Here is a 27,979-nt window from a genome sequence, read left to right as displayed (position 1 = left end):
AGTGAGTTATGTTTAAATTTTTTAGTTAAAATCAGTACCAAAACCAAACTATTCTAAAGCTAATTGAGTTGAAAACTTTCAGTTGTTTAATTTGAAGCAAATTACATTATCATAAATTTGATAATCTCACTAATTTTATTCCCCTATGCCCTTAATTAATGAAAGAACATGCTGCTCCTTTTATAAGTATTTAGTTTGACTTTTTTAATGATTAACCACCATCAATATATTTACTAGTTATTAGTTAAGGTAGGTATTATCTCTTACAGTCTTTTTATTGAAATGAATAATATAATATTATGTCATCTGAAAAACTAACACTTAGAAAAAGTGTTGTTTTGTAAATCATTAATATAAAGTAAAAACAGCAAAATATTTTCAAGTTATTTTATTTATTGTCTTAGTTAACTGAGTGTTAAGCCCATAAAATGGTAATTTAATTAGTTTTTTAAGTATAATTATAAACTATTAGTTGATTTGTAATTATTTTATTTAAATTGAATTTTTCAGATATAAACAATCAAGATTGTGATTTTCATAGATATTTTATGGAAGGCACTAAATGAAATAATAAAAAAAAAACTTTTTTTTTTGTTGAAAGAATTTATTTTTCTAAAGTAGACAATAAAATTAATTTGTTTCCTATTTTTTAACATAAAGGTAAAATCATAATACTTCAATCATCAAATTGCAGAATTTTTTGTAGACTGCAATCCACTTTTGTTTTCATTAAAACTTGTCAGTCAGTCGCAACCAAATAACTTTTAATTGTCAATCTGCAAATGGTTTACCATGTTTTACCATGAAGCTACTGTTTTCTGGTATGATCAAAGATATTTTGCTAAATGCGTGCAAATTTTAAAACATTGTCCACTTGGCAAGACAGCTGTTAATCGTCTTTTGAATACATTCAAAGAAAAGTTTGGCAAAAGTTTAACAGAGCCTTAGCCTAGACTTACATTTGTAGTGAGACCGGCTCAAGTTAACAAAAAGGTTTGATCAAAAGGTTAGTTAATTTTACCTTTATGTTAATTTTAGCCTGTCTCACAGCATATGTAAGTCCAAGCTGGTTCTTTTAGACTTTAACCAATAATTTCTATTTTTTACTTATAGTAATAAAGTTTGTTTTTCAATTTTTTTCATAAGTTTTTCTTATAATTTCAATAACTGTTTCTTAAAATTTTGAGGTCTCCAGCTCAAAAAGTAATTATTTAGGTAGGTTATTGTGAGTTTTTTAATTTCAAATAAAATTTACTCTGAAAAAATTATGGTCCATAGGTTTGTATGGGAAATTTTTTATAAAAATGACTTTATCTCAAAAGTTATTTAAACTTTTTATTATATAAGTACTGACAAGTAGTTAATACTTCAAATAATAATTCAACAGCCAGTTTTACTTTTTGTAAAAAAAATATGTACTAACTATGGCTTAAATTAATAAACAGGAAACTAAAATTCACCATATTGTGATTCCATTGTTCAGCTTAGAAAATAGTTATCAATGTAAAAAAAAAAAATTATACTTTTGCAAGACTTGCCACACACTTAGGGTACTCAGGGTATTTTGAAATTCTATAAAATCTCAGGGTAATGCAGGATATTTTTTTTATTTATTTTTTGAATAGCAGTATAGTTTTTTTTTTTAATTCTCTAGACATATAATTGGAACAAGATTTTATTAATTTAGTTTAAGTAACTTGTACTTTTATAAAACCAATTTTCTTCAAGAACATGCTTTTTATTGATTTTGAAATGCTTGTTTAAAATCTTTTTAGCCTTGCGGCTAGTTCTTCACTATTCTTAGATATGACATTTTAGTTTTAAATCTGAAATTAATATTTATTATAATTTGAGTTTTTATAAAATATAAACAGTTTAGAACTATAAAATTTAAATTATGCAATAATATGTTTTAATAAACTTAAATTTAGTTATTTATATAGAATATCAAAATTATAGTGTTTTTTATGTCCTTAATTCATAGATGAAGTTGTTTTTTACAAAGTAAAAATTCTTGTTTTCAGTAAAAAAATTAAAAATGTGTATAGACTTAATAGCGTCTAAACTCCAAATACAGTATTGCTCATAAGTTTAGGGAACTTTCAATGCAGAAGTATTCTTGTACAACCTTCCTGTTAATTATAAATAAATTAACTATTAAGAAATAAAAATGAACATAAGGTAAAAATAGTTTGTTTGAGTGGGAAAAGTTTTTTTAAAGGTTTTTTAAAAATCTCAGGGCAACTCGGCAGTTTTTTGACTCAAAGAATGACAATCCTGTTTTTACTTATTTGACTTCTAACCCAGGCTACTTTGATACTTTTGAGGTTTATAAAAATACTAAGACCAGGGTTGCAACTAGGTCAGGAAAAACTAAAAAAAATGACTAAAGTCAGGAAAAAATGGTGGTTTTAGAAAAAAGTCAGGAAAAGTCAGGAAATTTGACAAAATTAAAAAAAAAAGTCAAATTTTATCAGTTTAAATTTTCAAAATTCTTTATTTTCCAAAGCCTTCAAATGGTAAAAATTTAATTAAGAATCCTTTAAATCAGACTAAAATTGCAAAATTTTCCCAGAAATTTATAAAATTATTTAATTTCCAATGCCTTCATCTAATATAAATAAATAAATTATCCTTTATAAAAAGTTAAACTTGAGCTTGTCTCGCGGCAAACTAAAGTCCAGACTTCTGCTCTGCTGACTTTTGCTGATGTTTTTTGTTGATTGTACTAAAACGAGCGTACCAGATGTCTTGCTTAGTGGACAATGTTTTAAACGTTACACGGCAAACGACAATGCTAACGTCACTGATCATTGCCAGCAAATGGGTGCTTCATGTGAAAGCATGATAAACCGTTTGTGGATTGACAACTGCAAGTTTTTTGGTTGTGACTGACTGATGAGTCCTAATAAGGACGAAACCGGTCTCAGTCTACCAAAACTTGTGGTCTGATGATCGAATTGGCATGATCAACCCTTTAAAGTTAAACTTGAGCTTGTCTTGCGGCAAACGAAAGTCCAGACTTCTGCTCTGCTGACTTTTGCCAATGTTTTTTGTTCCTTTATAAAACTACTAAATTTTCTATTAACATATTAAACAAGCAGTTTTTGTAAGCTTTTTAGTATTAATGATCTGTATCAAGGACACTTCCATAGTAAAACTGTGATATATACACAAAAGTTTATCTAACATAATTTTAGAATCAAAAAGTGTTTTGTTTAAGTAAATAATTAAGGCAGTAAAATTGGAGGTAAAATAAATGAGTGCAAAAAGAAAAGAAGTGAAGCCAACAAATTGTAGCTAGATATATAGAAAAGATTCTCTTTGACAAGTGTAGGGGCAGCAGATGAGAACGATTTAAATAAAATGAGGCAAATAGTTTTAACTGCCAAGAAAATGAACTGGATGCTGACCAGATGAAGGAATTGAAGTGCTAATATAGAAACGGAGAAAATAAATTTTAGTACATATAAAAAAAAACAGTGTTTGATTTAATTCTTAATTCTTTTAAGGTTTTAATTATAAAAGTTTGTTATTGTTTTAAGGCTTTAATTGTAAAAGTTGATTATATGTTGTTTCATTTATTTAAATACATTTATGTTAGGAAATGCTAAAAAAAATATGTCTTTTTTTAGACAAGCTATGTTTATAAGGTAGTGATACAAGTATTTTGATGGTAGAGCAGTTTATTGCAAATACATCAATCATACACAGATCTTTCAAGTGATGTAATGGAAGTCAGATGATTGAATTCAGCAAAAAAACTGTTGTTTTAATATCTATAAAAATTAGATTCAAAGCTTTTTATAGTTTGAAGTGTTATATTATGTATTTTAGAATTAGTTTAAATTAAGAGTTTGATTTAGAAAAGTCAGGAAAACTTTTGTTAAAAGTCAGAAATTTTTTCTCAGCTTGATCTGTGACAACCATGTAAGACTGGCTTAAGCAAGTTTAAAGGTATTTTGAAAAACCAAGCTAGTTTTATTATTGTAAATTTTGAAATAGTTTTTATCAACTTCTTAAAATTTTAGGTCAATATTTTCTTAAAAGGTATGTTTGTGTTTTAGCTAATTTTTTCAAGTCCGAATTTTTATAAAAGTATAAGTCTCATCTTGCAGCTACTAGTACTTAACCAAGATTTTATTTGCCTTCTTAAACTTTACCAACAAACTCAGGCTGACTCTGGCCAATTTATAGTCACACAGTCACTCTTTTATGATTAAAAGAATAGAAATCTTAATAAATTCTTTATTTATTCTTAGGGCCTGTCTTTAAAACTTAGGATTTAAGTATTATCTACATCTGGTGATGTAAAATAAAATATAATGAACTTTTACCATAATTTTTTTTATTAATTATAAATATATATTTTGTTATTTTTACTGTATATCAGGGACAACTGATTGTTGAAAATACATTTATTATTTGGAATTATTCATTCTCAAAATATAATTCTACCTTTTGAAACATTCACAAGAAAATAGGAACACGGTGGTTTTTCCTCTTCCTAATTTTAACTGTCAGGCTAGTAAAGATGAGTTTAGCATTACTTTAAGTAGTTTATGTTCAGTGTAGTAGTATATTAGCTTGCTTAAGTTAAGGTAAACTTTGCGACCTACAACCCACAAATCTCAAAATTTTGCCCATTATATCTTAAAAGTAAATTTAATCTAATAATGTAGTAAAAAGCAATTCGTAGCTTAATAAATATCAACAAAATATTTTAAAACTAAAAAATTCTTATAAATGGTTTCAATAGTAGATTTATATTTATTTTGACTAGTTTTATTAATATCTGTTAGCGTACTTCCAGAAAATAGAGTTTTAAACTTTAGATTAAGAAAAACTTTGTTGGTTAATTTTTGTTTAATACTTTCAATTTGCAATTTTGTTTAACTGAAAAATTTTACAGAAAATATTCAAAGTTTTAATATTATAGTTTTATTCAATGATAAGTTTTAAATTTTATTCCAATACAATGTTTCACCCGTTTGAAAACAAGATCTTCAGTTGTTTAAAATCTGTAAAAATTTATATGATAGCATGTAAAAACAAATTATTCAGTAATCTTCCTTTATGGTACCAACATATGTTTCTGTGTGTTAACGAATCAATACACTTCAACTGGGTTATGTAAAAAAATAATTACTCTAATGAAAGAATAGCAGCATAAAATAAAGTAGGTGTATACATGTGTTCATTAAAATGAAATATTTTCTACAGATAATAGTTAATAATAGGTAAAATACTTAATTTTAAATCCGACTGTTATAAAACTATATAAAATTGTGATTATTCAGTCTAAAATAAGTAAAGTAAGCTAAATTACACAACAAAACAACAAATCATAATATAAACAAACAACTCATGTTAATGGGAAAGATAACTGATTCAAATTTTACTGTTGTTAACTAATGAAAAAAATACATTCATTACATCTAATAATTACGTCACAATATAAATGAGGTTATTTCAAATATTTAATTTGTATTGCAAAGTATTTTAATTTAGTTTTTATGTTTGTAATCAATTTTGAACAAAAATAAAACATTATCAATTATTGTATATAATTTTAATTCAATCATTACCGTCTTTCAATATATAATATACATTTTACATAGAGTTTCTGTGACTTTTTTTGCCTTCACCGTTGTTAAGTTTTATTAAATTTATTGATACACTAACTAATGGTTAATGTTTTATTTTTGTTCAAAATAGATTACAAACATAAAAACTAAATTGATATACTTTGCAATACAAATTAAATAGTTGAAATAACCTCATTTATATTGTGACGTAATTACTAGATGTAATGAATGTATTTTTTTTCATTAGTTAACAACAGTAAAATTTGAATCAGTTATTTTTCCCATTAACGTGAGTTGTTTGTTTATATTATGATTTGTTGTTTTGTTGTGTAATTTAGCTTACTTTACTTATTTTAGACTTAATAATCACAAATATTATATAGTTTTATAACAGTCGGATTTAGTATTAAGTATTTTACCTATTAACAACTATTATCTGTAGAAAATATTTTAATGAAAACATGTATACACCTACTTTGTTCTATGCTTCTTTTCTTTCATTACAGTAAATTTTTTTTTACAGAACCCAGTTGAAGTGTATTGATTCGTTAACACACAGAAACATATGTTGGTACAATAAAGGAAAACTACTGTATAATTTGTTTTTATTTATATTCCAGTGAAGTTTATTCACTAGGATCTTTTGTTAGCAAACGATTAAACCTATATTTTTAAACAGTTATAATAACATGTAGGAAGACATTAGGTTACACTTGAAATAAAAGAAGTTTAAAAAAAAATTATAACAAAAAACTGAATAAAATCTAATTAAAACTTATAGCTTAAAGTTACTAGTATATGATGATTTTAATGTTGTTAGGCTAAATTTAGAAAAATGTACGTTACTTAATAATTATACAATCTTAAAACTTAAACAAATAAATAAACAATAAAAAATAATTTTACTAACATTTAGTGGCCTTGTGAAATTTGTAGATAACTAACAAAGAAATCATCTCTTTAACTAAATCATTATGTTAAATTTACTCGTTTAAAAAAGTTTGACTATTGTATTGTGACGTAATTAAATATTGGTTTAAATACTTGTACAAATTAAAGTAGATATTTGCTTATCAAGATGCTCTTAAGTTTTGAAATAAAGCTTTTTAAAATGTACACCAGAGCATATTAATTCGTTCCTTTTATTTAACGATGTTTCCCTGTCAGCGTCCGCTATTTCCATTTTTTCTCTGCAGTTTCCTTATGTGTCCGATGTGGAGTAAAATTTCCCATTTGATGTTGTAGTTAGTGTTGTTGCGTTTTAGCTTCCAAATATATTTCGATAGTTCGGTTCCATTCTCCTTGTAAACTTTTATATCTCTATTATGGCTATACCACATTGTTTTGAAAGTTCCTCCCGTGCTTCCTACATATTGCTTTAATTATTTTTTTGTCGTGACCGTAGCTTTATAGATAACATTCTTAGTTAGGCATTTGTTTTTTAGCGGGAATAAGTTTTTGTTTCACTTTCTACAATTACATAGTGACTCTTCTTTGTCGGCATTTTCAGTTTTTTCTACATTAATTAAAGTTTCTTAGTTGTGTCCTTGGATTAACATTTTTATGTTGCTCATGCAACTATACGCTAACTTACAGTTGCTTTTATTTATTAACTTGTTTAGACTGTTGTTTTGATTAAAATGCTTGTTGATTAATTCAAAAAACATTTTTCCTATATTTGTTTTTACTGATTTGCAAAATGGTGGGTTGAAATAAATTATTTTTCTTGTTCTGTTTCTTTTCTTTTTCTGTTTGTTAAAATCTTCCTTATAAGTCAGTTTATGTTTAAAATTTGATTTGTCTAAAGCGTTTTGGTATGAGCATTTTGGTCAATTTGATTTTGGTCAAAGTTAAGAACTTTGATTGCAACCTTTAAAGTAAAAAAAACGTTATAATTTTATTGACAACAATGGTGTGTGACTAACATAGTTTATAAAGGTCTTTAAAATCTTTAAACTCTTATAATGTACAAACACCTAATTTTTGTAATGATTAACAGATAGCGCTTTAAATTTAATTTTAATAGTTTTAAAATCTCAAACATTTTTAAAATTTGTTAAAGTTGTATATGTTCGACATATATAAATTAGGAACATTTATAAAAGCTTAAATTACCTAAAAGCACAGTTTTTTGCAAAATACATTTTCTGGTAAAATAAAATAAAGAATAATTGTACTAATCTTATGTTTATTTCAGAAGTGTTAATGGATGTATTAAATGCAGTTCTAGCCTTTTCATGGGTAACATACTTTTGGGAGCTCTATCTTGGAAAAAGACAAGAAAAAGTATATAAAAATAACACAGAAGTTCCTAAAGAACTTTCTTCAATTATTGATAACGAAACCTTTCAAAAATCAAGGAGTTACTCTTTAACAAAATGTAAATTTGGTTTCTGGCAAGGTTTATATTCTCAATTGGAAAGTACATTAATCCTTTATTATGGTGGCTATGCTTACTTGTGGTCTGTTTCTGGCCAAATAACTGCATTCATTGGTTACAATGAAAGTTATGAGATCACTCAGTCGATGGTTTTTCTTTTTCTAGGTTCTCTTTACGGACTGGTAACAGGCCTTCCATGGTCTTTGTACTCAACATTTGTTGTTGAGGAAAAGCATGGTTTCAACAAAATGGATCTTCCTTTTTTCTTTAAGGACCTGGTAAAAAAGACAATTTTAGGAATGGTACTTACACTGCCAATTATGGCTCTTCTCATTAAAATTGTTCAATGGGGTGGAGATTATTTCTATGTTTATGCCTGGGCTGCAGTCTTTGCCATTAGTATGGTTCTGCTGCATGTTTATCCTGAGTTTATAGCTCCACTTTTTGACAGATATGACCCACTTCCTGAAGGAGAACTTAAGCAAAAAATTGAAGAACTTGCAAAGTCTTTAGACTACCCTCTGAAAAAATTGTATGTAGTTGACGGATCAAAGCGTTCATCTCATAGCAATGCTTACATGTATGGGTTTTACAAGAACAAGCGAATCGTTTTGTATGATACTCTTTTAGAAGATTATACTCCAGTTGGAAGAGGGGATGAAGAAACCAAGGAAGAGGGACCAAAGGCTGATAGTAAGAAGACAGAAAATAAAAAGATTGGTTGTAACACAGAGGAAGTGGTTGCTGTATTGGGTCATGAACTTGGTCACTGGTACCATTCACACATGCTCAAGAACTTGGTAGTCATGCAAGTGAAGCTGATTACAATGTTCTTCTTATTTGGAAAGCTGATGAAGCAAAGCTTTTTGTTTGAAGCCTTTGGCTTTCCTGCCAGTCAACAGCCCATTCTCATAAGGCTCATGGTTGTTTTCACTTTTGTTTTCTCCCCTTTCAATGAAGTAGAGGAGTTTCTTATGAACATTGTCAGCAGAAAGTTTGAGTTTCAAGCAGATGAGTTTGCTGTGAACCTGGGCAAGAGGGAGCTGCTCAAAACTTCGTTGCTAAAGCTTCACAAGGACAACTTGAGCTTCCCCATTGCTGATTGGATGTACTCAGCCCGCCATTACTCGCATCCGCCAATACTGGAAAGAATGAGAGCCATGGACCAACTTAAGCCAAAAACTGAGTAAAACTAGTTTCCGTATTTAGTGTTTGTAGCTCACTTTGATTTAATTGCATATATTAATTATTTTTTATTAAAGTGTTTTAAGTTTTAGGGTACATATAACAGACATTGTAATGGTATTTTAAAACTAAAGCTTTTTAACTTTGTTTTTTTATTAATTTGATATTTATAATGCAGAAAACAGAAAATATTTTAAAACAATTAATTTTAAAATTACTTGTGTTATAAAAAGAAAAATAAGTTAAAGGGTTCATAATTTTTTTTTTAATATAGAATAAAACTATTACTCAGTTTAGTTTTAAATTTGAGACTTTTTTTTAAGTTTGTATCTTGAACTTTAAAACTTAAAAGCCTAGCTTTTTTTAATTGAAAAGTACTTAAAATTTTTCATTAAATTAATTTCTTTAATGTTGTTTTTAGTTATCTTGATATTGATTTAATAGCAGTAAAAATATTTGTTGTTTCTGTTTCAAAGTTTTAGTTTTGTTTGATTAAACTATTTTATATTTTGGATGATAATGCTATTAATTTTTAAAAGCTTTTTTGAGGATTCGAAATATGGTAAAAATTTAAAAAAAGTTTGGTTAGAAACAAATATTTATTTAGGTGGCTTGAAAAAAAATAAATCAATTTAATTATATAGACTTATGCTATCTTAACCCCTTTGTTGAAAATAAAATGAACCTACAGTATTAGAACTTGTGAGTTATTATAGTTACCTTAAATGCAATTTATATTAACCTTAGATAGTTAAAAAACTACTAGTTTGGTTTAAATTAAACATATTTTTAATTGACATCAATTAATAACTATTTTTATTTTCCTAATATTCTTCTTTTTTTTCGACCATGTTATGACTTAAAGTGTAATATACTGTAATTTTACCAGCTGATTAATTAAAAAAAGCATAAAATTTAAAAATTTTCAGTTGTAGGAGAAGCATTTGAAATGAATTATCGTTAATTTTTGTTTCTTGTATTTGCAATGCATAGCTTAATATTTTGTTGTGTTCAGTTACTGGTAACTCATATTTTTGTAAAAAATACGAGAAAGCACACAACAATAAATACAGTAAGCATTTAAAAATAAAGAAGAGTATTGTATTAATATCGGCGTGGTAATACACCACAAGTGATTAAAATGTTAGTAAACTTAAGCAGATAAATACAAGCTTTACCATAAGCTATAAAATATAAGATTAGGATTGCATAAGTGTTTTAGTTACTTTGTGGCCAAAAAAATAAAAGTGTGAGGTTTTTGACGGTCTAGTTTTTTTTTGTACAAAAAGTTAAAAATTTTAATTTAGAATTTCAACTCTTCTTTATATATATCAAATACCCCCATTCGAATTCGTCAACATAACCAATAAAATTTGTAGTACTCTCAACCTCTAGTAAATTGTAACACGTAATTTTATAATTCAGTTCTCAAAAATTCAGTGCTGGTTTTTGTTTAAAAAAGGTTTAAATTTGTTGTTGTTATTTTAAGTTTTGTTAATTTTTAACTGTGTTTTTTTTTTAATTACTTTGAAATAAAAGTTGATGAGAATTTTTAAAATAAGCATCTAGTGAATTCCAGTAATATATTAAATTTTAATCTTAATTCTTTGTGGTTTTTAAATGAATTTGTACATTAAGTATACATCTGTAATTCATTTTTCTAGTTAGTTTATTATTAAAAAGAAATTGATACTTCCACCTACACATAAATCTACGATACAAAAATTTCAGCAATACTTATTTGCTGTTGTTTTGACTAAAAAGAACGTCTAATACTTCTGTTTGATTTTTTTCATTGTTCGATTACTACTTAATGTAAAGTTTTCATGGCTAATAGATATATGCAGGTACATGTTATAGCTCCAAATTTGATTGTATATTTTTTTAAATATATTAATTATTAATATATCAAACGGGTTTATATGTTTTTTGTCTTAAATTTTTTTAACTAAAAACAGTTGACAAATTAACATATAATTTATACTATTTTATCTGTTTAAAGAAATACTTCAACTTTAGTTTCCGACTGCATCTGAAGTTTTATCAACGCCAATATTTAACTTGTGCTTTTAGCTATTTATTTTTGTTAAGAATTATGTTGTTTTATAAAAACTTACTTGTTGAAAAGTAGGAAGCCATTGATGGCGCAAGAAGAGGTTATTACTTTCTCATTATTACTTTCGTTTAATTTCCTTGTTGAGCAATTCATTGTTAAAGTTACTAAAGTTTTACAATCTAATACAGTGACTCTTAACCTGGGGTATATTCCCTTCTTTTAGGGGGCAAATTTTCTTTATAACAAGTTATGTAAATTAATGTTTGTTAATTGTCTGCTTAATTATATTCTTTTTAAGTTAGAAAATGTTAAAGTTTAAAAAACTCTTTAAATGTTATAGTTTTGTTTTTATTTTCATAAGCTTAATGTTCAAAATATTTAGAATTTTTTCCGTAAAATTAAGCACTTTTTTGTATATTGGGGTAAAATTAGTAATTACCATCCAAAAAGGGGCAAAACATAAAAAAAAAGGTTAAGAACTACTGGCCTAATATATGATGATGCACTTATATTTCTAAACATAACTATGAATTATTATAAATAAAGCTATAGCGCTGTAATATGTATCAATAAAATAAAAAGGACTTAAAGTCGTAACATAAAAGATTATCATTCTGTTAAACTTTACTTTTGCTACAATTTTTTTTTGTAACTACTTTTTGTTAATACTCTTTTTTGTCTAGCTGTGTAAAGTACTTTTTAGAACAGTTTTGTTTAGTTTCAAATTCTATCTTTACGGGTTTTTTGTAAACTAAAATTATGTTTAGTTACTATTTGTTTCTGTACAAAGCCAAAACACAAAGTGATAAGACAAGTTGTTCCATGTATTTAAGATTTTTTTTTATTTTAGAAGAAATTCGTAATTTGCTGTTAACTGTTTTTTACATATTATAAGTTAAAATGTTAGGTCTTTAATCTAGTGTATTTTTTAAAGATAATTGAATAAAAGTTAAGAAATGTATTGTAAGTTGATTAAAACACAGCAAAACAAAGTTATTTTTATGTATCCTTCTGTGAAAATAAAATGTTAAAGCATATATTTGTAGTCTTTAGTAAGTTAAAAACAAGGAACAAAGTTAGCATTTGAAAAAAATTGTGTTTGGTAGGTAATCAAACTTCTTTTTTTTTGTTAAATAAATACTTTTTTTAGTATTAGCTAACTTCATATTTTAATAGCTTACAATAAATTTTGTTAATATCTGTAAAATATTTTCCATCAGCGCATTTAGAAAGTATTGCTAATGGCATAGTTATTTTTCATTGTTTAGGTTTTCCTAACATATAAATTTTCAACTAGACGATAATCTTACTAAGCTAATCATAGATACTACTAAAGTTTTTTAACTAAAATCAGTGAATATTTTTTGATCATTATGCTTACTTAAAAAAAAAACACTTAAATGTTACTCTACGCAATTAGTTGATAGTATAAAACAGAAAACCAAAAAAAATCTAAACTACTAAAGAAATTTTTTTGTGCAGAAACTCCGTTTGAACATTAAAACTTAACTCTATTGCATCATAAATTCAAACATTCAGAAATAGCTGTATGTTTTCTTGTATGTAAACAGTGCATTAAAAAAATTAAATAATGTATTTTCACAAAAATCTAATTTAGTATTAATAAAAACTATCAATGTTGTTTAACTGTTGTACTTTTTTATTTGTGATGCAAAAACTAAATTTTCCTATAGTGATTTGTACTTTTAACATAACCTTAGTTTTATGCTAAATTCCATTGTACTTCTTCTTATTCAATTTAAATTTATTTTTAATTAGGTTGAAACTTTTTAATTTGAGTTTCCTTAGTTATAAAAAATATTTTTAATACTTAAATAAATTATAATATTTTTTAAGTAATAATTTTAATAAACAACTACTTGACTTTAAGTATAAACAACAAGTATTTTCTTGTTTTTTATGTTATAAATACATTTTTAATAACTTATTAAAACAAATAAAAATTGTCATTTAGCGTCCTGTTTTTTATTTTTCAAAATACCATAAATAGTTATTTTTTTGTTATCAAATGTTGTTATCAAGTTTTATTAGATGGTATTAAACTTGACATCAATAATTCTCAGAAATTCTAATAAATAGCAACACAGTTATAAATGCATAAAACCTGTAAATAATATTTAAGATAAAACTTTTAAGTCTTCCCATCTCTTTGTAGAACATGACTTGTCTAGCTACTTCTAATAATATTTAATCTAATTAAGATAAATAAATTAAAAGTTAAATATTTTGTGCTTAATAGTTATACAAAGAATATAAACAGATAAATTTATTTATAAAGTTTTATAAATAATTATTCAAGAGATTTAAAAAAGTTTTTTTTAATAGTTGGAATCTTTTGACTATTTACTTAATTGATAAAAGATAATCTAAATGTTTTTTGAAACGGATTTTAAACTATTTTTTGTTATAAAAATCCTAAGATTCAACAAATAAAAAGGATAAAGTTATAACAAATTTATACTTATTAATCAGAAATTTTAATTTATTTTCATAAATTTTCGTTTATATATTTTTATTCATGATGTAACTGTATATGTATTTTTTTTTTTCTAACAAGGTTTCGTTTTGAATTTCATCATAGATTGTAGCACAAATCACATCAATACTGCTTAAATAGTCAAAACAAAACAACTGCTATTTTTTTTGTTACGCTAGCTTTTAATTTTACTTCTACATAACACTTATAAATTTTCTTTCTGCACTCAACTCGTCAAGACTAGACGCATTACGGACTAAGTGTAGAAAACCATTGCACTTGCCACTGATAGACTCTTAAACTTTGTCAATAAGTTATCGCAGTATATTTGAATATTTGTTGTAGGTCCTAGCAAGTAGGTTACGATAGATCATTAATAAAAAAAAAGGAATTTATAAAAAAATACTTTTGTTTTACAAATTAAAAAAAAGAGAATATGAAAAAAAAACAATCATTTGAGCTATCAAATAATTAAAGTTTTGATATAATTAAAAAGACAAGTTCTGTTATTGACGTTTTTCAAAACTTAAAGTTATATAAAAAAGAGCTTAATTTTTTGTTTTAGAAATATAATTTACTTTTTGTATTTGATTTTCCTATAAATACATAGAAATTCTTAAAATTGAATTTCTTAAATGAAAACTTAAAAAAGTTATTGTTTGAAGCAGACCACATTTAAGTAAGCAAACAGTTATGCAAAAATATTCACAGACTCTTATTTTGTAAAAAGCTTTTAAATTGATTTTTTTAACTACGACTCACTTTTTTTCTGTTATAAAATAAAAAAAAGTACACGAGTACGTCAAATTATAAGCTAAACTTTGTCCATACCCAAGCTGATGAATACAAACAAAAGTATTTTTATTCAAGTCAAGTTTGAATCATCATATCATCATAATGTCGTCAACAAAGCATTCATTAACAAACGGGCTGTCTGGTACAACAGTGCTGGTGCTATCTATTTGTACACGAAACTGGTTTTCGTCCACGTAGCCTGGACTGACTTTTTCAGCCATATCCATGTCAGGTTGCAAGTGGTTTAGTACTTTTACTGGAATGTCACGTTTAAATGCTGTTTCAGGCATTGGCTGTAAAATTAAAATCTAAAGATTATTTTAACTTTTTTTAAATCACTCTGATGCAACTTTTGTTAGTTAATTGAATAATACTATAAAAATTAAGTATGTGTAATTTTTACTTATAGACTTAAAAATAAAGTATAGGTAAAATTCATCTAAGCCAAAACTGGGACTTTCAAGTGCCGAGAGACAAACACAAGTTTTGTGAACAACAAGTTTTTATCATATTATTTTGATCATCAGATCGAAACTCTCAGTTAAGACCTCTGTCTGATGATCAAAATGATGTATGATCAAAAATTGTTGTTATCGATAAATTAAAATATTATACGGTACTTTTGTGTTTACATATATTGACAGTTACTTTTAAAACTAAGGTTACTAGTTTGTCGAGGAGAAATAATTATTTACCTTTTTTTAAAGTAAGTTGAAAACAATATCAAACTATAAAGGTTTTGAAGCATAAAGTAATAAAACTAGCTAAAACAACAAAACCTCTCCAAATTCGTCTAAGGGCGGGTAAGGAACAACTTTAGCCTCATCGTCGCAAACTCTGTATGCTCTTCTGCCCAGCAGCGAAAGTAGCGTCAACTCGATTATTACCAGCCAGGCTTGCGTTGCTGTACACAGTTTACATTTTAAAATGTTAAGTGTAATTTTTTATTTTTCTTTGTAAAAACTAGAAGGTAGGTTACGTTTCTTAATTTTAAAGTTAATATTTACAGTTCAAAAGAGATTTTTTTTTCTATATCTTTAATCTTATAACTAATTACAGTAAAAATCTCAAAGCTTTGAATGTGCTGATAAAAAGTGTATAGGATCGTTTTTTTCTACGAAACCAAATAGCTTTAGAAATTACTTTGGCCTAACAATACACATAAAATTTTAATTTTGAGTTCAAATTTTAAAAACACCATTATCAGATTCAACATGGTCAACAATTCATATTCTCAAAAATTAATACAATATTTATATAATATCTAAATATTATAGTTCATATACTTAGAAAAAAACTACATTTATAAAATATTTAGCAAATATTTACACTTTTAATTTCCGAACAAAACAAAATCGTAAAGTGTTTAAGTTCAAGTGTAAAGATTTTAATGATCTAATTATCTGTTTTTATGCTTTTTAGGAAGCTGTTCAAACAAATAAACAAATACAACTAAATTTTTTCTTACGTTTGATTATGACTTAAAAAAGTTTTTAACTCTGTTACAAGAAGCTTTTAATAAGTTTTATTCACAATGAAAGTAATGCATGTTAACGACTTTATTATATTACACTAGTTGATAACTCAGGTGCTTTCATTTTGTTTTAAAAATAAGTTAACAAAGACATCATATAACAGATAATGACTGGATATTTTTAATTAGCACGTATTTAGTTAAAAATTTTACAAAATACCAGTAAAAAAATCTAATTTAGCGAGTTTTTGCGATGTAAAATTTCAAAGTATAACTTTATAAAAGCATACTTTTTCCAGGTTGATTGTTCGGATAAGGAAATTTGCAAGACATAATGCCTACGCGATCTGCCAAGCTAATAAAAGCTCCCTGGATTGTATTGAACTCTATTATGCCTTGAATTGAAAAGTATTTCGCTGAAAAATAATATAAGGTGTATTGTGTTAAAACTGAACTATGATTTTATTTTTGCTACAGTTAGTTTAAATAAATAAGTTGATTTTCTAATAAAAAGCTTAAATAATGCTATTGAATATTCTAAAATATATTAAAAATCTAATGTCAAAAAAACTAATAGCAAAAATATAAAATCAAAAATTAGCAAAGTAAATTTATCCGTTAACTTTAGCAGTACAACATGTATAAGCTTCGTATAAAAAAAATAATAAAAACTTAAAATACCTCTTATGTTAAATTGTTCCAGTGCTAATCTAGAAGGCTTGTACACTATTGTCAGGGAGTAAAGAAGTGTAAAAGTTGAAAAAATTGAGATTAAGTTAATTGCTGTGTAGACGATGTTCTAAAAAGTAAGCAGTTCATCAAACACAAGGTATAAAAAAACTAAATTTGATTAAAAGCTATATATAATTAAACATAATGTTTAAACAAGGCCTTATAAGTTGAAAAATAACGACTAATGTATTTCAATAGTAAAGGTCTAGCTAACTATAGTTGTAAAATTGTTTCTGAAAATACTTTTATAACTTAAATCAATCAAACTACAATTAATAAACTTACACCCCCAACTTCTTCATCTCTCAAAAGCGTGTCAATGAAGTTCATTAGAGGGTAGAACACAAGAGCATGGTACATCAAACCTTGCAACATGTGTACTCGTTTCCTTTAACAATATAGGACGTTTTGATAATTTAGTGAGAATTTTCTTAGTGTTTATTTACGTCTGAAAATTAGGCAGGTTATGCAATTTTGTCTTAATGCAATTTTGACCCTCTCCCGCAGATTATTTTTCGAAAAAAGTACGTTATACATTTGTATTGTGTTTTTTTAACGTCGAAAACAAAGTTTTACAGGTACTGATATTTTTGAATAAACATGATTGCATAAAGATAATGAAAAAGCTGACTTGCAAAACTATAACATTTATAATTTAAAAGTTGAATTTATCATAAAATATTATTGATATAAGAACTTTTTGATATTTTAAAACCCAAAATAAAAAATTCAAGCCTACATAGTCATGGGTGATCTCTTGCAAGCGCAACAGAAGCAGCAGGGAAATGGGTACCCGTTCACACTTTTTTTGTACTTGAGGGCGTTCACGAACCCGTGCTTACCTCCGTACAGGTACAACATGTATGTGAACAACTTCTTCACTATTATGGCGAAGTAGCTATTTAGGTATTTGTTTAAGTACATAAAGTTTAAAAAATTAAAAAAAAGCTTTTTAAGGTAACACTTTTATTTATAGTTGGTAGTTTTTTGTTTTCATAGTTTTTATTTATTTTAACCGCAAGAGATAAAATAAGCGTTAAAATTTATGCAGATATACGATATTTTCATATGGAAATGTTGTTGTAAGCGTAAAGCTAAACATATTTTTAGTTTATACCATCATGAACATATAAAGCTTCATAAAATAACATTTGTTTCAAGTTCGTATAATTATCTAGAAAAAAAATAAACCTAACACTTTCTTATGTAAAACTTCAAAACTAACAAGCTAATAGTAAAGTCAATGACGTTTGCACTGCGAGGCATCCAAAGCTGAATGTAGTAGAAAATACTGATTATCTGTATAAGTAGATTTATAAAGAATTGGTAACTTATACTGTTGCGAGTATTCAGTAAAAATAGGTTTAAAAATGTTTTAAAAACTTCAATTTTACAAAATTATTTATTTTATCGGACGTTTCAAAATTATGTTCTAATACATTTTTTTGAATTGAACTAAACTACACTGAAATATTTGTTTTGTTTGAATGTAATGAAAGACGTTTACATGAACTAAGATACTAATTAATCGCAATCAACAACAATTTTATTATTAAACAGGCTCATCAAATTGAAATTTAACTAATTTTATTTTCAATACAAAATAATTACTCTTAAAACTAATTAATCAAACAAAGATACGAGTAAACTTAAGAAAAATCAAGAAATATCCATCAAGTAAATCAATTTTTTAAAGTATCTTAAATTTTATTTAAGAAATAAATGATTAAAAATAGACTGTTTGAATAGTCAATTTTGGTTCTAATACTCTAAGAAATTAAAATTGTATACATATTTTGACTTGAAAAATAACAATATTTTCAAAAATATATTCAAGCAACAACGGCTTACAGGGTGCGAAGACAGCAGCCACAACTTGTAAGCAGTAACTTTCCACTTTGTCGTGTTCCTCACAAGAAAAACCGCTTCTTCAACAAAATTTGCAACCATCAAAAATATGAAAACTCCCGGAATCACCATGGTTGCCACCACGCGCGGACCAAGAGCTAAATAGTATATAACCTGGTCTGGTCTTGTTATATAATTAACATGCGTAAATAAAGTTTTAGTTCTATCTCAGTAATTCAACCCTGTTAATATTTATAAACCAACTAAACTACTATTAACCAGATATTATAGGTTTTGTTTGTATTCTAAGTGAAATTTTATATCAAACTAAACTATTATTTTATGAAAAGACAAGTTGTATTTAAGTGAAAGTAAAAAAAAAATAAACGATTACTAAAAAAAGTAGCAATGTAGTTTTTAGAAAAGCAACAAATGTTGATTTAAGTAGACAAAAAAAATTATTTTAAGTTTATACATAAAATAAATTACGTTACATATTTATTATTTTATTTAATGAGTAAATAGTTTTAAAAATTTGAAAACTATATGAAAATAATTTAAAGCAAAATTAATTGAAATTTCTTTGAAATAGAATTATAAAAAAACGAAAATTTTAGCAAACATATCGTATAAAAACCTGTTACTCTCTGTGCTACTTGCCAACTTTTAGGGGCTTCAGAAGGGCAGGCCCACCAATCATTACTTGAGTCATTTATTGTTTCGTTCATTAAAATACCAGACATCTAAACTTGTAAACTTTAGTCAACTGAAACGATAAAACTTGTATGGCTACTACTGGCAGAACAGATAATCTTTTTGTTATAAATTTTAAAAAAGATTTGTTTTTGAACTTGTTGAAATTTTTTCTTTGTTATCCAACTTTATAACCATGTTTTATTTCTATTATTGCGAAGCATTAATTACCAACTTTTTTGTTCAGCCGATCATAAAATGCTTTTTCTCTAAGCTTACTTGATAAACAAACAAGCACTTCTATTGTTGTGCGTGTTTCGCATTTACGCATTTTATTAGTCACTTTTTTTCTTTTTTTTTTAAAGGTAAATTTTGTTAAGCATAGGTATGTTATACTTTAAAAGTTGTTGTTCTATAAAAGTTTTCGTAAGAAGTGTTTATTTATCGTATTCAATTCCATCTCTATAACTTTATACGCGCTCTAAATGAAAGTTTCTAGGACTTAAAGCATCTGAAAAAGTTGTGTTATTCATACAATCAATAAATGTTCGAAAAAAATCTTAAGTTTAATAATTAAAAAGAGTTGTTTTTTTATTTTAAGTCTTTATTAGCTTCACTTGTTGTATTACGAAATGTTATAAATTTAAATAGAGTTGTTTTACTTAAATTTATGTCGAACTTTTTTGTTCGGTTTTAGTTTAATACGTTAACGTAGCTCTCAGTCTCCATCAAAAAAACATTAAGCTGTTTTGCTTAGAATAAAGTTAAACTTTATTATAAACTTGGTTAATTGTAAAAGTCCTTTTTTTTTATTAAAATAACAATTATCAAATTATAATTACAATTAGAAAAACAATTAAATCTAAATTTGTGCTGGGGTCAATAACCTTTTATTTGGAGCGGACCACATTTAGAAAAAAAAATTACGGATAACATTAATAGGATAAATATCTATTGCAGTACTTTTAGATTTTTTCTTTTTAGTTAAAGCAAATATGTATGTAAATAAACGTATTTAAGCCAGCACAATTTTTGCTAATCACAACAAAGAACAATATGTTTACCTTTATGATAAAACAGCTTAAACTTGTTTTTACGTTAGTTGGTTTTAGAAAAAAATTACGACAAAAGCTAGCTGTTTTTTTTTTGTTGCGTCACTCCTGACCCGCGGGCCGCAGTTTTCTGACCTTTGATTTAGTGGTTATAAAGTAGTAATTTATTTGTAAATACTATATTATCTTATTCCAATTTAATAATGTTGAAAAACAGATGATGATTTCTACTTTTCAAACTATTAAAACTAAAAATTAAAATCAAAACTTGTTTTTAACTATCCCAAAACAAAACCAATACAAAAACCAAGTTGTTTTAACGATTTGTTAATCTTTTTACTTATTTCCATTATATATACTGAAACTATTGTACAATTTTAATGTTCTTTCACTTTGAGACATTTATAATTTAGAGATCATCGGTGCGATTATTTTTAAGAATTTTATCCTAAAACTTGTAGATATTTGTTTAAACAGCTGGTTTTTTAACTGTTATTTTTATTGCTTAAACGATTATCACCTCTGTATTCCACCGCTGCTATAAAGTTTGTTTTTGTTTAGCGCATAGTGAATTTATAATTTTGTCTTTCAAGTTTTACGAACTACTATTACATAAGTTTAAGAATTTAAGTAATCTTATTAAACAAGTATTTTTTAGATATAGATGTTTAATCTTTTGAAATACTTTCGATAACTGAACAGTTATTTATACCAACTTTGTATAACTAAAAACAATTAATTATTAAACCCTGAATTTTAATACAAAGTAAGAGATTTTTTGCTGAATATGTATTTTATAATACTTTTATACGTAGTAATTACTAACTTTTTATCATTTGCAAAATATAATCAAAACTTTTAAAATAAAAATTATTATCGTTAACTTATGCACTACAAAAAGTAAATACTTTTTAAGCTACAAAGGAAAATATCTAACAAAAGTTTAGTTACACTTTTATTATTTACTAATTTATTGGTGTTTTGCATTATATAAAACTCTCCTCTTACATAAAAACGCAAATAGATAGTTGTCGCATTTTTTATTTAGAAAACACTTAAGCAATAAAGGCAACTTTTATTTTTTGATGTTAATAGTAAAGAATCTATAACATTATAAATGTTTTAAACTTTGTCAACAGCACTTTTTTTTTATATAACTAGCTTTCTTTACTATCTTAATAGTTTTATAATTTTTGATAAATATCAATTAATTCAAATTAATTTGTGATGGAATTTTAACTTATCAGTGGTTCAATTATACGTTATTGGTTTTTTTTCTTAACATTCACTTTCATAAAACTTAAGTCTTAATTAGTTTAACTATTATAAGGTTTTTGACGGAAACATATAATGTAAACTTTTAGTATTGTTTGTTGTATTTAAAACATGTATTTTTTTATTATTATATAACAAACAATAGATTTATACGACCGTTTCATATATGAGATATATTATCCCATACATTCCTCAGTAAAGCTAAATTTTGTTAAAAATGTTTATCAGAATAAACTTTAACAAACTAACATGTTTGTATGTTTTAATAAAACATATGTTATTTGAGTTTTTAAAAGAATCATTTTTAACATACGTACATTTTTTTATCCGTCTAAATTTACATTCTAAAGTCAATCTAATCATATATTTTATAGACTGCTAGAAAATAAACTGAAGTTGATATTTTGTATTCTATTAAGTGTCAATAAACAACAAAACTATTTCTAAAAGTACAACTATTAAATAGAATGATAATTTAATTTTTTCAAAGTCTGATTAAATGTGTATTGTCAAACTACTAATTGTTTGAATCAAAAATAAAAAGTTTAAACGTATAAATATTAGCATAGTCAGACAAAACGAAAAATACAACAAGGTTTGTGTTTTTCAATAGAAAAGTTGTTTCAATTTTGAGAAATTTTAAACGACTAGTTAGACTTGTTTTTAAATTTAATAAAGTAAAAAATCTAATATCTTTTAATTTGTATTTGAAAGGTTGGATTTTGAAAAAAAAAGGGTTATATAGTAAATTTTTCTTTCTCCAAATTTAGATAAAAAATATTAATTGCAAATTTCGTAAACATTTCCTGATACTTGAATATCAGAAGTTGAATCTTTTATGTTCTCATCGGGAACTAAGTATGGAGAGCTATGTTGATACAAGCTTTTCTCATTCATGTTTTCTGATGTTTCACATAAATTTGTGCCAGTTGAAACTTGTTCTGTACTTTGATATACTCCGATGTTGCTGTTCATCTGTTGTTTATTTTCGTTAAAACGAATTTGGTTTTTACCTGTGCAAAAAGCAATAAATAAAATAGTAAAAGAAAAAACTAATGTAAATAGATTAACAATTTTTAATCTCTAAAAACAAAACGAAATGAACAAGTTTATTATTAAAAAAAAGATTTTAAAACATAACAATGCAAATTAATAGATATAAAAATCAAGTTTTAAACCAAACTGTTAACTTAAATTTCTTTAAAAAGTTGTAAAATAAAAATATTTTTTCCTACAAAAACAATGTATGTGGCAGAGTTGCAAGAACAATTTATTTTTTCCAATTTTCTAGTAATTCACCTTACTTATTCTAGGAAAACCATAAGCTTAATACTTGTGATTAAAATAAAACAAAAAAAAATTTTTTGATCAAATTGCTACAACCAGTGCAATTTAATTTAAGAAAAGTGTTGTATGTGGTATATTTTATGCAGAAATAAAAAAATTGTTTTGCGTGTTCGTTGTTGTATTTTGTTCTAAAATAATAGAAGTTTTCAACATTAATCAAAGAATAAAAACAAAAACAAAACTAACTTTTTACAATCAATGATTTCACTGATATTTCAAAAAACACTTAGGTTTTATAAAAATTTAAACAAATAAATAAATATATATATATGTTAAGATTTTGTTGCTTACTGTAATTATCAATTAATTCATAGAGTTAAATTGTTAATCAACCTGTATTTACATCTGTAAATCCAGAGCTTTCAGATCTTTTTACTTTACTACTTTTGGTAACAAAATTTATTTTTCCTGTTTTCACAAGACAAACAAAAGTAAAAATTAATGCTACCAGAAGAAAAGTTGGAAAAAGAATAGGAAGAAGTTCAACAATTTTAAAGTAAATATCATCGTTGTTCTCAATGCTTTCAACACAAAAGAAACTCCTACTTATGCAGTCACCATCTAGTATTAATGCTTTAGTATTTTTGTAGCTAAATATATAGGGGTAACTGCATTCTCTAGCCGGTACTGGTAGAAACGCAAACAGTGGTCTATGAATCGTTTTGTTGTATTCAGTTCCGTCATACCAACCTAATAAAGTAAGTTCTGTTCATTGTACAAAATAATTTATGAGAACAAAATAAAAGCAACTATTGGTAAACAAAACTTCCGGATTTAAGATTTTTTGTTATTATTTTTACTGGTTTTTGAAAATTGCGGGTAGATAAAGACACTAGACACTTATTTAAATAGAAAAATTTCAGAATCACTAAATACTATAAAAACCTATAATAGAAAGCTACCCATAATGGTATTATGAAAAGAGAATAAACAAAAATTTAAAGTAAAAATGCTTCAACATTAAAAACAAGTAAAACAAATACAAATTATTTTACGATGTGCTCAGCAAAAAACAGTTTTAAACATATTATTTTAGGTCAATTTTTGATGAATTTCAATAACTTTTGTTTTAGAAACAAAAAGTTAATCAAACTTGCACAAGATTTGTATGCAGTGCATTAAACCGCGAAATAGACTTTTTAAAGCGTTATTATACAAAATCGATAATTTTAAATCCGTGTTAAAATATTACTCAGAATATACATATTGCGTTTTATTTCTTAGTACTTAAAGATTTTTGCGTAAGTTTCTCTAACTATCCGGCATTAAAAAAGTCAATAGGCTTAAAACTTAAAAAAGTATGAGCATTTACGGTCTAACTAAAACATTTAACTTTAGAAGTATAACGTTTCAAAAGCTAACAAAAATTGCAAATATTCTTTCATGTAAATAAGTTCAGTTTTTACATGCGAACCTTCTATTTCTTCCTCTTCGTTAATATAGAGTCCCACGCCCCAGTGAATTAGCCGCTCATAGCACTTGTTAATGTGCTGGCTGACTTTTGTAATCACCTGAGCATCGTGCAGAGATGCTAGTTGCTGATTGTTTTCTTCACAATACTCGATTGCTTCGTAGTAAGGCAGTTGATTAGTTATCGCATAAATTTTCCCTATCTCTGTATCAATGCTTGAGTTGCAGGAATCCATCAGTTTATAATTTTTTTTTTTGTTTTTTGGTAGATAAAACTAAAGAAATAAAAACCTTTGAAAGTAAAGTATTTTCGTTTTAAATAATAAATACTATATTTTATTCAAAAAACAGTTTGTTTAATTTTTCCATACACTTATTAGTGTACTGTACATTTAAGCTTTAAGCTGCATGTAAATTATCCATTTATTTTATATAATTTATACTTTTTAGAAGGTTTGACAATTTTGTTTTGAAAGTCTTAGCGATAATTTAAAGAGTTTTACATTTTAAACGTAATTACTTCTTTGAAAATTGATTCTTGTCTTTTGAAAATGTAACGTAATCAAAATCAAAAATATTTTTGTTAATATAGTACTTTTTTTCAAACCGTACAAGTAATACTTTTTTTTAAGATTCCTCAACAGTGTTTAAACTTAATAATAAGCTATTACTCAGTATAGAAGTTAAGCTTTACTTTAGATCTCTTTAAAAAATTTCTAATTTATGTTATAAAATTTTGTTAGTAGTATTAATTATAAATCCTAAGCAACTTAGTGACAAGTTCTTTAATATGATTTCCGAGTAAAATTTTGAATTCAAAGTCAAACTCCTAAAAATAACTCTTTGCTTAATTTCTGTACTTACTTAAACATATAAATGCTTAAAACAAATTTGCCAAAACAGATAAGGAAATTTGAAAAAAAAAAATTTTTGTAGAAGCCTAAAAACAACTATACATTATGATAAAACTTTATAACTGACAAACTAATATTAGACAAAACAATATAAAAAACTTCGTATGGCAAATGATTCATCAAAATTACGTTAATCTATGATAAACTTTTTGTAATGAACTGAATTTAAGTTTTATGGCAGTAGACAAATCATTTACTTCAAAGTTATTTGTAAAGTTCTAAATAAATTTTAGTTAATGTTTTTACTAATAGATATTTATATATTGTGACTAGGCTTAAGTCATAAAAAACAATACCAAATTGGGTTTAAGCTAAAATATTTAATTGTTTCGTTGTTTTATATTAGCTTAATTTTTCTAGGTAGTTTGTAGGTAATCGCATAATAAAAATTCTTTAGCTTTGTACTTCTTCTAAAGTTTATACAAAATTAATTTAAAAAAAATTACATCTAGCGTAGCGGACTAGAACGGTTAAATAAAGAAAAATAACCATCTTTAGGAAAAAAGTTTCATCAAGCTGCAACGAGCTAAAACGTAACTAAAAGACTTTATAGCGTGAAATAAACACATTATTTAAACAAAATAGGTTAGCAATATTTTATTAGTTAAACCTGTGATCTAGTTTGTAGTTTTGAATAAATTTCCATAATGATTTTGATAGGCAGCAATGATGTGAACTAATAAACATGATACTTTAAAAAGTTTACAATACAGTTTTTAACAAAATATAAGACTGTTAATTTTACTTTTGAAAGTTTTACTTTGCTATACTAAGTTTCATAAACAAATATAAACCGTGTACTAGGAGCTATTAATCGTCTTTCTATTAAGTCAATTTGCACCACTTACAATGACTCATTAAACTTAGGCTTTAACTTTTTATATGTAACACTACCTGAGTTTCTGTAAAACATTTTAAATCTGAATGAACCTGGTCTTTTGTTTCTCTTACTATTCAATAACTTACCTGACTCTGTAAAACAGTTATGATTTTAAGATCACTCTAATAATTTTATTTTGTAAATTTTTTAAGCATTTATACTTGCTACTGTTCTAACAAACCACTTTTATGCATTAACAGAGAAACTTTTCAGCATATTACCCATTTATTAGATGACTTATGGGAAAGAAATATGTAAAACTAACAAAGTATTAATTCATTTTTTACGTATAAAACTTTAGTAAAATTACTAAATACTTGAGTATTATGTAAAGTAGAATTAGATTAGAGTATTCAGAAGATATTCTTACTATTTTTAGAAGCAAAAAACTTTTTTAAATTTAGATATGGCTACTAATTTTGCAATTAGACATCATTGAAAAATTGATTTTCTCGGACAAAAATAAAAGAAGGTACTAACTAAAAATTAAGACTGCAAGAAAAGTATATTTCCTTTGCAAAACTAAGCACAATCACAGCTAAACGTTTAACTCTCAAGAATGAGGTGTCCAATTTATTTTATCTAAACATCCTAAAAGTTACATATTTAAATATCAGATAAAGTATAACAAATATAAAACAGGACAAAAGCAAAGTATTTATAGAAGTGCTAAAAAAAAACTGTTATTTCAATCGCAATTTCTGTGCTGTCTAAAATTTAGTCTTTTTTTTTAAACCCGTATGACTAATTGAAATTTTTATTTTTGCAAACTTGGTTATCTACATAAAATTTTAAAAGAAACACTATACGTTTAGTTTTTTTCAACCAACTTAGAGACAGAAACATATTTGGAAACACTATTGAAAATTTTTAAACGATAATAAGAGTAGAAATGAAGTAAGGAGTAATTAGACTTCCAGGGAACAGTATGTGAGCTATCAAAAGTATAATTTATAAAACTAATATCCCGAAAAAAGTCATGACACTCATCTAATCATGTGTCAAAACGTTCAAAAACAAAAATTGTTAAGCGCAAATTTGTATAGGTTTACCTCATAATTACAAGTACTAAATATGAGTTAATAGTAGTATTTATTTCTTTAAAAACACTCTAAATAAAACGAGTAAAAGTTGTATTGTGTACCAATAGCATACACATGTAGTTCGTAGCTTTTAACACAAAAACACTGCTAAATATTCGAAATTAATTAATCAAATATAGATATTTTACAGCAATTAATTGAAATCATAAAAGTAGGGCTGACAAAGGTTTTTTGTAAATTTCTTCCAGGTTTAAAAAAAACATTTTTTGGTCCACTTTCAATATAAAATAAACTTAAGTTAAATAGTTTAACAACATTAAAAACATACTATGAAACTACTTGTTATAATAAAAAAAATGTTACAAAACAGTATTGTCTTTGTTATAGATTTTTGTATTTAGTCGCAGATTCATTTCTTAACATGTAAAAATAGTTTAAAATTACAGGTTTTTTAGTGATTTCTGTTCAAAATTCAATACTTTTTATTTACTTTCAGGTTTTTTTCACCAAAATTGTCGAACTCCAGGTTTTCTAGCAACCCTCTAAGAGTTGTATACTTATATTTTCACCTTTTTATCTGCTAGTTTAGTTGTTAATAAAACTATTAATAAGACGGGTTTATTTTTCACCTGTATGTTTTTAATTGTATATACATTTTGTGTTACTGCAATTTTATTGCATGTTTTTAAAATTAGAGTCCTAGTTATAAATATTTTTATAATAAGTTTAAACACATTGAGAAGTTTTAAATAATTTATAGACCCAATTGCAATTATCACCAGCTCTTTGGCTATAAAATACTTAGTTGTA

General features: G+C 25.6%; 3 protein-coding genes across 3 annotated transcripts; 1 reads left to right on the top strand and 2 right to left on the bottom strand.

Annotated features, from left to right (window-relative positions):
* The first annotated feature begins 7,789 nt into the window (after positions 1-7,789).
* LOC145833993 (CAAX prenyl protease 1 homolog) lies at positions 7,790-9,495 on the top strand. Its single transcript, XM_082941295.1, has one exon. It carries the CDS (start codon positions 7,794-7,796, stop codon positions 9,156-9,158), a length of 1,365 nt encoding a protein of 454 aa, XP_082797421.1. The 5' UTR covers positions 7,790-7,793; the 3' UTR covers positions 9,159-9,495.
* A 5,095-nt stretch (positions 9,496-14,590) lies between these two features.
* On the bottom strand, positions 14,591-19,298 carry LOC145833497 (organic solute transporter subunit alpha-like). The gene is made up of 9 exons (XM_082940669.1): positions 19,193-19,298; positions 18,559-18,713; positions 17,933-18,006; positions 17,447-17,605; positions 16,993-17,095; positions 16,657-16,774; positions 16,266-16,391; positions 15,281-15,405; positions 14,591-14,794 (listed from the first exon to the last, which is right to left on the bottom strand). The coding sequence occupies exons 1-9, from the start codon at positions 19,296-19,298 to the stop codon at positions 14,591-14,593; spliced, it is 1,170 nt and encodes a 389-aa protein (XP_082796795.1).
* A 3,057-nt stretch (positions 19,299-22,355) lies between these two features.
* On the bottom strand, positions 22,356-24,601 carry LOC145833496 (uncharacterized). Its single transcript, XM_082940668.1, has 3 exons — positions 24,337-24,601; positions 23,371-23,612; positions 22,356-22,550 (listed from the first exon to the last, which is right to left on the bottom strand). The coding sequence occupies exons 1-3, from the start codon at positions 24,566-24,568 to the stop codon at positions 22,356-22,358; spliced, it is 669 nt and encodes a 222-aa protein (XP_082796794.1). The 5' UTR covers positions 24,569-24,601.
* Positions 24,602-27,979: the final 3,378 nt, after the last annotated feature.

This window comes from Thalia democratica, chromosome 4, assembly GCF_965202585.1.
Source record: "Thalia democratica chromosome 4, ktThaDemo2.hap1.1, whole genome shotgun sequence".
In the NCBI taxonomy this organism is placed as follows: Eukaryota; Metazoa; Chordata; class Thaliacea; order Salpida; family Salpidae; genus Thalia; species Thalia democratica.
Note: the sequence above shows the minus strand (reverse complement) of the source record. Positions and strands in the feature narration are given on the sequence as shown.